The sequence below is a fragment of the Siphateles boraxobius genome, unplaced genomic scaffold, assembly GCF_051911475.1.
Source record: "Siphateles boraxobius isolate OS27281-9 unplaced genomic scaffold, OSU_SipBor_1 100, whole genome shotgun sequence".
Taxonomy (NCBI): Eukaryota; Metazoa; Chordata; class Actinopteri; order Cypriniformes; family Leuciscidae; genus Siphateles; species Siphateles boraxobius.
Genome location: NW_027508701.1, coordinates 2,258,037 through 2,270,000, shown reverse-complemented (window position 1 = coordinate 2,270,000; position 11,964 = coordinate 2,258,037). Strand labels below are relative to the sequence as shown.

The following is an 11,964-nucleotide window of genomic DNA, read 5'->3' as shown; positions in this document are numbered from 1 at the left end:
ATGATGACACTATGGTCTCCTGTAGAGCTGCTTAACGGCAGAATTTGAAGTTGTCTCATATTTGATGAAGTTTGATTCTGTTATTTCCTGTTTATTACTGTGAAGCTGCTTTGAAACAATCTGTATTGTATAAAGCACTCCATAAATAAAGACTCGATATATAATAGTGACTTGACATTATTCTTACACATCATATATTCACTCTCTCTCCTCTCCACCTACAGCTGAGTGTACATAGTACATAGCACTATATAAACTAGAGATGCACCGATTGATCGGCTGGTGGCCGGAATTGGCCGATTGTCACGTGATCGGTCAGTCTGAGATATGTCGATTTTATGCCGGTCAAATGCACTCTGGCGCCGCATGATTAACATCACGCAACATCAGCGCAGAGTCTGTTTCTGCTGCGCTGCTCGCGCTCAATGAAAGTGAAAGCACACTTTTGATGGACAAAATAAATATGATTTCACACAAAAACTGCCCAAAATGCACAGAATTTGCATGTCTGATGTGTTTTAACAAGAACTGGAGTAGGCTATGTCAGAAAAGAAAATAAATTTTTGTTTTTTTTAGTTGGATATTGGATGTGAAAAGAAGGAAATGCTTCTTCCATAACACTGCACTTCAGATGTGTGTGAATTTCCCACTCCAGGAGTAATTAATATAGTTCTGTTTTATAGGGATTACTGTTCAAAAAATGTTCTATGCAAAATGTTCTACTAAAGAAAAGAGAGAAAATAAATATTTGTTGTGTGCTGTAAACTGGTTAGAAAAAATTTAATCGGTATCAACAGGTCAAACTCAATGAAAAATCGGAAATCTGAATCGGTGCATCTCTAATATAAACATTCACTGACACGCGCATACCTCTAGCAGCATGTTCCTTATACGTTGAATGCTCATTGTTGCAGGCCCTCTTCTTGTCAACACCAAGGATATTATTTTTGGGAAGTAGTGGTCCAGTTTTGCGATGAAAGTTTCCTCCAGGTTAACAGTGGTGATCCTTGTGAATTCTTTGTTTATCTGCAGAAAACAAGGCGCAAATAAAAAAGGCACAATTTGTTAATGTAGAAAACTGACTTTAATATAGCACATATTGTGAACAACTGTATTACAAAAATATTTACCTGATCTGCACAAAAAAGAGCAGGCCATCTGTTTTTTAAGTCGCTGACTGATGGTGCGTGACCGACCACTTCCTGTCTGCGAAAGGAGAACGTCTTTGCCATTTTCTCACAGATGATCTGATAGTTGTTCCTCATCTTCACTTCATTCAGGAGCGCCACTCGTTCACGCTCCAAGCTTTCTTCAGTTTCTCCCTGTGGGTGAGGCGGCAAAAAGTTCACCTCCGCCTTTCTTGGCTTTTTGATATTCTTCGCTGGTGCTTTTTCATGTGCTCGCTTCTTTCTGAGAGAGTTCACATCGAGCTCAGGGCATCCGAGACCTCTCAGCTTCGATCTATAGTTGCCCATTTTATATTTTAGCCTTTGTCGCCATTGGTAGCATCCATTATATGAGCCCGGCTCTCGAAGGCAAGGGTGTTTCTGAATCAGCGCCTCGATGACATCAGACAATTGTGCGCTTGTTGGATAGGCCACATACTGAAAGATGCTTTCGGCCAGTTTCTCCAGGATGTCTGGGAGGATTGAGGTGAAGTTGAGTTGAAATCCATCCTTCTTGAAAGCTTCGTTTCCTGAAGCAAGCACAAGTTCTGTGTCATATGCAAAGCGAGGTACTGGGAATTCAGTAGGCCATCGCTGCGAGCGCTGAGTCTTGTGTTCAGGTGAGGAAGGCGTCGCTGTGTCCTGTGACCCAGGAGAGGAACTGCTGTTAGAGGGATGGACGGAGGTCACGGAAGTGTAGACCGAGGACGCGGAGGTTTGGATTGAGGTCTTTGACGCACTTTTAACAGAATTATCCACATTGGTAAAGGTCAGAGTAAGTGTAGGAGGTTCAACAATGTGAATCACCTTAATTGTGTCCTTGTCCTTGATGTCACTTGTTGAGGTAACCGAGAAATATTCCTCTCCGAAATCAGGATCCTTATAATGCAACGTAAAGCTCCCAATGAGGCCAAATGTCTTCCTCACAATATGCTCAAGTTCATTTACACTCCCAGGGATCCCATGAGGCAAGTCCAGTTTGCGAATGTCATGTTCCTGAAGAATGATGCGAAGTTTGGCTGGATGAGTCACTGTCAGAGCATCTGTAAGTAAAACCACATCAGTAAGACATCACTCCAGTCTGAGTTACAGCACAAAACGTCCAGTCACATCCCTTAAACATGCAATATCAGAGAGCAATATTAACACTGATAATGACCTTTAAATGCAGTGTGTGCATTACTATTAAGTCGATATTCTGATCATTAGCCGCGTTCCCACTTCTCGGGCCAGTGCGAGCAAGGGCTTTAAATGAAAACAATTTAAAGAAAAAAAGTTAAATTCGAATAGTATTTTATATTTTGAATAATAATTACAGATCAAACATTCAAGCACATCGCTAGTATATAGGGACGAGATGTAGGCTACTGACAGAAGAATACGAAGAAAATAGAAATTGACCCCCGAAAATAAAAACATGATCGTGATAGCCTTTTATGAGTTGTCTGATTTCTTCAAGTGTTCATATGTACTCTGGTAAAGATTAACGTGCATAGTTTTGCATCGCGTATAAATATTTCTACCTTATACGTTGATCAGAATCCACATCGGATCAAAGAGAAGGCATTCAAACATGAGAGTGAGTGTTGAGGTAAATTATTTCTCATTAAGTCTTTAATGCTGCTGTTAGCTGACCGAATCATGCGGCGCTGGCGTCTCCAGACTCAGCTAAACCCCGCCTCTGTTCGTAACACTCCTCTAGCCCGACCTGGCCCGCTTTGGACCGAGGTATTCGTCGGGCCAGAAACCTAGGCCGTCGGCCCCGAGGAAGCCCCGGAAGTGACCGTGGAAACACGACTGGCCCTTGCTAGGGCTATTCTAATGCTTTTTAACACATTAAATTGATAGTTCACCCAAAAGTAAGAATTCTGTCATCGTTTACTCACCATCATGTCATTCAAAGACTTTTAATCATCTTTGGAACACAAATGAAGACATTTTTAATGTGTTTCCCAAAAGCATTGTTAGCCAACTATCGTCGCAAGTTCAGTCATTATTAGCAGTTTAACGAGTCTGTGTTTCCCGAAACCATCGTTCTAACGAACATTCACAAACAGCATCACACAGTTGTGTGTTTGAGCGACAGATCTCAACCTGTGGTTAGAAGCACAGTTTCTCATTTTCATGACATGTGGACTCAATAAATCCTTATCTTGAGTTAAATAAGCAAGCTGACATTCATTACAATCCATATCTTTTATTTAGAATACATACAAATCTCATTCACGTCTTTTAGTTTGTCAAGAGATTCAAAGCGTCGTTTTTTAAGGGTGCGCATGAGTGAACGAGCTCTAGTACGTAAGAACAATCCTATGATTCAATATGGAAAAAAGCTAAATAAAAAAAGTGAGAAAAATGAGAATTAGTCCTCAGATGCCATGTCTATTATTTATATCAATACATCTAGGATTAATTCGATCTCAAACAGATTCATTGAAAGTAGTTATAACTCCAACGCCTGTGTGACATCATTAACCAACGTTGTTTAACGACCAATTTGCGACACTACAGTTTCGGAAAACTAGATGTTTTTCTTCAACGATGCATGTACTATGGTATTGTAGCAGTGAGTAACGTCACTGTACGGGAAAAACCCCCCTGAGCGATTTCTGTCCCTCCACTGACAACTAAGCAACTACCACTTTGACACTTGTTCATAAAGAGATGGTAATACTAATCTATAATCGAGCAGTTTAGTCTTTGTGTGATACGCAGTACAAATTATATTTATTATGCCCTTTGGAGGTTATTGGACACTGTGAAATTTGTGCTTTGAAAATTTGTGACGCACATAAGAATGATTTATTTTTTCATAATATGTCAACTGTGTAGTTCTTGGAAAATTGCCACATCACAATGTTTTTTTTTTTTTAAATAGTACAGGGATCGAAATCGGTATCGGTGAGTACCAGAAAAAAATATCGGTACTTGTACTCGATCCTTATAAAAATAAAACTTTAAGATTAAGCCACACGGGTACAAATGCCTGAATTATCATGTCTCGAGTCTTTCGCAGCATCTCGTCACGAGACACAACGTTCTCCATTCCAACTACTAAAAATGCATCTCTAGACCCGCGTCTCGCGTTTCTCACCGCAAACACTCATTCTGTGTGAACGAACACTGCTCTTGTTTCGCCGCAATGATTATTTGACAGGCAAAATACCTGTCTCTATGATACATTATCTTTATTATCTATATTATCGCATCCAGAATATTACCAAACCATGGATATTGATTTTTTTTTTTGTCCAAGCGCTTATCCTGCCCTGAATTCATCTCGCATTCAAATCGCACACTGAGGGCCGGTTCTCACACAACAACGTCAAAAAGCTCTCGAGATGTATTCTTTTAAAGGTGTGCGAGACTGCAACAGTAAATGATGGCCATCTAGCACATGTTCATTGAGAAACAGAGAAAGTAGCGCAGTGGAATTGAAAAACATGATCGGAAAAATCATGCTTTCTGTGGTTTAGAAATCGCACACTCGCATCGCAATTTTGTTACAATTTTGATTAATCGCACAGCCCTCATTCAACATTACAGATTTATATTTTAAACAGTAAAAATATTGAAGAAATTGAAGATAGACATATAAGCCAGCAAAATGGAAGCTGTAGCATATCAGAGGAGTATCTCAACAAATGCACGATATGATACGGACCACTACCGGGATAAACTCAGCCACAGTCTAGGCTTTACACTTCTACAAGTTCTTCAAGATAAGCACGTTGAACTCAAGCACACGCTGCAGAAACTAAACCGAAGCAGCCGTTTCAATACCCGTATCGGGAAAGAGTATGTGACAGTGCAATGTCTTATCGAACACATCCTGTGTGACATTAAAAAATATCATTCATTTGTGTGGAGGATTTTAATGGATCAAATAACAAACCTGTTAGTTCCACAGCATCTTCGTCTTTCACAATCACCACGTCTTCACTCTCCTCTTTCACCAACGCCATCTTTACACGAGTACGTCACGTGGATCTCAGCCGAACCAGGAGTTTTCCTGTGTTCAGACAATTTGTCATGTTTAAGATCAGAATAATTAACGGAAAGAAAAACAGACCCTAATCACCTGGGTGCATTTCATGCTGCCTTTATGTGCCATCAGAAGTAGCGCAAATACCAGTTTAACAATTGGAAACTGGACAAGAACGGCCTCTCGAGTCATGTTTATGATTGGGAAATAATTTTGTAAGGCTGGAAGAACCTCAGACTCTTTGATTTCCATGAGATATACACATCTAGGGATCTGTCTCTAAACCACACTCAGTGAAGATGGGCTCAAGCCCACATGTTTTAGTTTTTTTGTCTAGAACTGCCCCGGAGTTAAGAGAAAACTCTGTAATCTGAGTTCATCACACCCCAGATATCTCCAGGAGTAAAGCAAGGCACAAGGACATATAAAGAAGAAGAAAAACACTGACTAGGGTTCTGGTCAGTTCTGGCCAGTTGATAATACCTAGAATATATAAATCGACTTCTAACGGTAGATCCTTTTCCTATTTAGCACCAAAACTTTGGAACAATCTTCCTAACATTATCCGGGAAGCAGACACAGTCTGTCAGTTCAAAGCTAGACTAAAAACACATCTCTTTGACCTAGCATTCACATAACACTCTATAGCCTTCTATAATCTAATATTAGGCTGCTTAGATTAGGTCGGCCGGAACTGGGAACACTTCCCTCAAATCCTGATGTACTCGTTACATCATAAGAAGAATGGCATCTACGCTAATTTTAGTGTCTTTGTTTATCCCGAGGTTTTCCCGCAGCCTGCCGGATCCAGGCCGTTTCCAGATCTGACGAAGGGCTTTCGCCTGGACCTGATGACAATGCAGTGCTGAAGTGCCAACTAGCCTCTCCCTATGGAGGATCCCTATACCACTCTACAGATAAAGCGTTGTGGAATTTTTCGGTTGGCGTACCTACCCAAAGTGATAAGATAAAATAAAATTCTGCATCAAATTTACAGACAAGACAAGTAGTTTGTTTAGGCATGGTTTGTAGGGAATTACAAACCTGCGCACATATATTCAAACGCACATAACTATAGAATCAATTCTTAATGCGCATGTGAACGCCATCAGCGTCTATCACAGGTTCACGTTTAAAGTCTGTTTAGAGAGAACGGTGTCGTCTTAGCGGCCCCTAATTTAATAACAAATGATCATTTAGACGGAAGTGAATCAATCAAAACTGACTTTAGCTGGAAAAAACATTTTTCAAGAGCCACTATAAAACCAAACCAATCTCTGTTACCTTAAATTATATGTTTATCTCTGTGAAGCTGCTTTGAAACAATCTACATTGTTAAAAGCGCTATATAAATGAGGATGACTTGACTTGACTTGACTAGGGATGAACCCATAACCGGTTTCACGATAAACCACGATAAAACGTCCTGGCGGTTAGTATTATCGTTTTCAAATGTACTATGATTATCATTTTGATTATCGTGATTTCGAAAACCTGCGGTAAATCCTGTCCGGCCAGCGTGACCCAGACGCTGAACGCAACGCTGTTTTTTTGTACGAGAAGACTGGTGGACAATGTATGTTAACTTTGACCTCAATATCAAAAGTAAGTTGGGTAAATAATTGGACACAAAAACATTGTTTTGAGTTGAAATTTTTTATTATCTCACTTGTAATTAACGTGAAGCTTCCACATAGAAAAGTTTGCAGCAAGTGTCTTTGAGCCAAGACGAACGAACAAGTTCAGACAAGACTATTAATGCGGACATTTAAGGGATAATGTAGCCTATACTGTACACTTATTACACTTCTTTCACCACTGAAATAATTCAGTTACGAGGAATTATTCATAATTACGAGGATATGAAATATTGAATTGCGTTTAATGTTTTAAATTCGTACCCGTTTATTTTTTACAGTGTACAAAACTATCGTCCAGACAAGATGATCTCTACAACAATATTATAGTAGAATGGATACTAAAGTCCTCTGATTTCATCTTCAATACGATAAAAAAACTGAGACACAAGACGGCAAGTCGCATTTGAATGAAGCGAGCGAGCGCGTCCGCGGTGATGCAAGAGACAGGTGTGCGCTAGCTAGGGCTGTAGTCAAGACCACCTTTGTCGAGTCCAAGACAGGTCCAAGACCAGGACTAGTCGAGTCCAAGACAAGACCAGGACCAAAGAGGTTCAAGTCCAAGACAAGACCGAGTCCAAAAAGGTTCGAGTCCGAGTCCAGGACAGGGAAAAAAAGTCTTTTGCAAGACATTATCAAGACACTCATTTTGGGTTATTATTTGTTGATCTAAAAGCAAAAACAGTGTCACAACACACAGGATTTTAAAGTATTGACATTCCCCTTGATATCATATAATCTTCTAACCTAAAGAAAACAGAATGATGACATATGGTGATACCTCATAATAGCAGTGTTTCTTATCAATACACAGTTCTGCCGTTCGGTCTGTCCCTAGCACCCGTACATTTACGAAGTGCATGGACGCCGCGCTTTGTCCCCTGAGACTCCGGGGAGTGCGCGTGTTGAATTATCTCGACGACGGGCTGGTTCTGGCGCAATCGCGGCTCACACCAGAGCAAATAAACGGCGTGCATATCAATGCCTTTTATGTGTGCTTACTGGGAACATAATAAAGACACCTGGACTCGGTCGAGACCAAAAGCCATATTTGTCAAGACCAGTGGCCGAGACCGAAACAAGTCCGAGTCCGAATACCAGCGAGTCCGAGACAAGTCCGAGATCATAGAAAAACGGTCACGAGACCAGACTCGAGTACTACAGCCCTAGCGCTAGCTATGTTATATGCTAATGCGCTGCTATTGACGACTGTCATTTTAAGGAAGGAAAAGCTACAGAAGAGAACCTTGCTTTAAAAAAGTGCATAAGAGCTGCTAATTTTATTTAGCTAATTTTTCATTAGCAATATGACATTTTCATACCATTTCATCCCTAACACTGACGCATCTGTACAAAAGTCCCTAAAATTAAATAATTAAAATTCCCTAAAAAATTCAAGGTATAAATGCAAAAAATCCCCCGTATGACTTTGTTTTGTTTTTTATTTTTAGGGCTGGGCAATAAAACGATACTGATAATTATTGTGATATAATTCTCCTTGATAAAACTAGATAAAGATTTTGATAAATGTTCAATAATTTTTATGTGACAAAAGTGGAACGTGAACATAAATCACCGTCATTTACTATGGATTTACTGTAGTGACACAAACTGCACCATGGTATTGCGGCAGAAATGTGGGATTTAAAATTTAACACTAATTTAAACATAAATGAAATGAGTAATGGAATATAATTACAGTATTTTTGTGATTAAGCTATAGAGTTTGTGCATTTATACTTAATGTAGCCTATTTAGGCCACCTTTTTTTCCATACAAATACCATAGAAACCATAAAGTTACATTTTACCATGGTGTTGATGTGCATTCGTGGTTTTAACTGTGGTCATCATGATCTAATGTAGGCTACTATGGATGACCTATGGTTCATTTCAATAAAACTCAAACACTCAGAATATTTTACATTTTACCATATAATTTTGTACAGATGTTAATGTTTTTGTTAATGAACAAATGTATATCTGCATCCAAACTCAAGCCTCTACTACTGTCAAATGTTTATTTATTTTTTTCTATTAAAGGTACAATATGCAGGATTTTTCGCCACCAGGGGTTCGCTAACCTCTTACAATAACAAAGGCGTATATTGATGAAGTATATTCCACATTAAGCGTATTTATGGATCTTGTCGTCAAGCTGATGGATCTTTTATAGATGAGTGAATACATTGATGTTTTTAACATGACTGTGGTATGAAGCAGGGGGCGATTGCTAGACGTATACCAGCGCCACACGCAACGCGAGTCCCGCGGATATAAAAGAATAAGAACATTTCATTCTACCGAACTACACGCAAGTGCTGAATTAATACTCACACAGGTCAGTTTATTAGACGAATAAAACTTGAGGTAACGCAGCGCTGTTTCACTTACTCTAACAGTTACACAAACTATAGTGTTACTATTTACACTATCACACTACACGGCATTTGAGTGTGTTGAATGTTGTTAGTTAGGTTGTGTGTTGGCTGTATGAGACTAACTAAGCTAGATCAACATTAGAATAACATACAGATCATATTCTAACATTTCATCATGTTGAACTAAATAACATTGATTAGTTTTATGTACATTTGCTCACCTGTCTAATAAAGTACATGCAACACTCGCGTCTCTGTCAAGTCGAAGTTAGTCGCGGACGTGGAGCTCTCGGCATCTCGAAAGATGCTGATCTTCGTTTTAGTCCTCTTTTTGTCTCAAAGTCTGCTTGTCATGGTCCATAATGTTTGAACAAAACAACAACAGCGTGAGCGTCCTGCTAGGCATAACCCAGTTGTCCAAGTCTGTCGCCATGGTTAATATGGCAGTACGAGGTCAAACCTGGCGGAAACCGAGGCTAACGCGGATATGACGTCATTGACTGACGACTCCTCACCCCTGCTCACACGTCCCGTTTCCTTGGTTAAAATCGCAATTTTCTCACGATTTACAAATAGTTGGAAATATTTGGAATATTGTAAGTAATCAACTAAACAAAACATATAACATTGGCCTAGTGTTTTTTGGATATTTTACTGCAAAATTCTTACATATTGTACCTTTAAGACAATTATTTTGTCAGGAACAATTACTGAAAACGTGTAAATAATTTAAAAATGTTTTGAATGTTCTACCTTAGATTTGTGAAATGTTCACCTGTTTGGAAAGTGTTTGGCACATTCTGACAAAAATAAATGAATTATTGTGGCAATTTTATTTTGGTCAAAAATAAAAAAAGTCTTGATTCTATTAGTCACAGTTGGAATAATTACCTTGTATTTTGTCTAAACAAAATAAGCACTAGTACTAGCAGCAAAAAATAAAAATAATGAAAATTAAATACTAGTAAGTTTAAAGAATGAAATGTTAAAACAGCTTGCGACTGAACCTGGAGTGGTATAAAAAAGCTTGGATAATGTTGGCAACGAATGGGATGGTAAAATTTCCTCAAAAAAACAATTGGTTATTGACTTAATTCCAACCCTCATTAAACACTTAATTCTGAATATAGTGATTATTAGCATATTTTGGGGTGTTTAATTTGGAGTCAGCAGGACAGCGTTTATACAGGAGTTGAAGAGCCCTGATCTAATGTATCCTCAATACATTTGCCTTTTAATGCACTTTCCACACAAAATAGGCAAGAATGAAGATTGCATCTGCCATGATTGCTATTCATTCCGACAACAAACCACTTTAGCCAAGAAAAATAACTATGGTTTTACTAAAAAAAACATGGTTATGTTAAAGCATGGTTACCACAAATTAACCATGGTTTTGCTACTCTAACCTTAAACTGTGGTATTTGTGGTAAATATAAATGGTAATTAGCCACACACACAAAATAAACTCCACTCCACTTTTACTTTAATAAAACCATGGTTAATGTTGTGGGAACATCTGATAGCACGTACGTGAAGGCTGCAGTAACTTTCCTGACTTGCAACACTTAAACAAGACTTCAAATGAATTCAAGAGTAACTTAACAGAGAATACGAATTATATATGCATTTAATTAAATACGAATAATATTTAGTAAAAGATAGATTAGTTACTCATGTTGGTGTGGGTGACCCCATCGGCTCTAAGCAGGGAATCATTCTGCGATTGCAGAGCAACTGATTCAATTGACTCGGAGTTTTGGAAAGCTCCGTTTCTCCCGTCACAGTTTACCAGAGACCGAGTTGTTTACAGAGACCGAGTTCATGTTTACCAGAGACCGAGTTCATGTTTACCAGAGACCGAGTTCATGTTTACCAGAGACCGAGTTCATGTTTACCAGAGACCGAGTTCATGTTTACCATAAACACTATAGGGCGCGAAATGAGACGCATATTTTCTGTTACTCACGTGTGGATCTGCTTTACTCACAGAAATAACATTCGTTAATGTTAAATAAAGCATTATTGTGTTACATTCGGCAACAATTAATTTATTAACATTTATTGTAAACGCTATAAAAAGACGTTGTATCGATTTAAACACTTAAAATGCATGCAAACACAAACCTTTCTTCAGCCAAATCACAGACGCAGGAGCATGGCGCATACTTCTGATGTCACATTCCTACACCAAAATAAAAGTCATGTTCACAAATTAAAAAACACAAACATGCATTGACATTTACATTAAAACCCTCATACATACATTTATTAAATGAAACGAGTTATTTTCACTAGAATATTACTGAAAGTTCATTGCACTTAATAGAGAAAAGTTATGTGAACTTAATAATGTTCAGCAGAACTCAAACTGAATCAGTTGCAGCAGATTTGTAGTTCCCAGCATGCTTTGCTTCAGTCTCTGAGAGGATTGTAAATGCTGAAATTAAATGTTTTGGCATCTGATTAATAAAGATAGACCTGTTGGTTTTTAATGTTGTTATGTTGGCGTTTATAAGGGCGTGTGAGTTTTTGGGGGTTAAACTGGGATGAAGAGTATAGAGAGCCTGTGAAATGTGAACACTGTTTTTACACTGCTTTGTTTGAAAATAGGAATTTCACTTATAGTTGAAACAGATAGGGTTTTATTATATCAGAGATATAATTAAAAAAAAAGTTCAATAAATATACTGTCATTAGAATGTTAATTTTAAAAATACAGAAACAAAATTATAAAAAAAATAATTATAAAAATGTAAAGATTCTGAAAGCATTAGGAGATCCCATAATAATCCA

At 38.3% G+C, this 11,964-nt stretch overlaps 1 protein-coding gene across 1 annotated transcript in view; it reads right to left on the bottom strand.

Annotated features, from left to right (window-relative positions):
• The window catches only part of LOC143746636 (uncharacterized), a 27,638-nt gene extending 16,258 nt beyond the window's left edge, over positions 1–11,380 (bottom strand). The window contains exons 1-4 of the mRNA XM_077238592.1: positions 11,296–11,380; positions 5,062–5,178; positions 1,131–2,209; positions 871–1,026 (exon numbers count right to left, since the gene is read on the bottom strand). Coding sequence (XP_077094707.1) covers positions 871–1,026; positions 1,131–2,209; positions 5,062–5,131 — 1,305 coding nt within the window. The 5' untranslated portion in view covers positions 5,132–5,178; positions 11,296–11,380. The remainder of the gene's footprint in view (positions 1–870; positions 1,027–1,130; positions 2,210–5,061; positions 5,179–11,295) is intronic.
• Between the last annotated feature and the right edge of the window lie 584 nt (positions 11,381–11,964).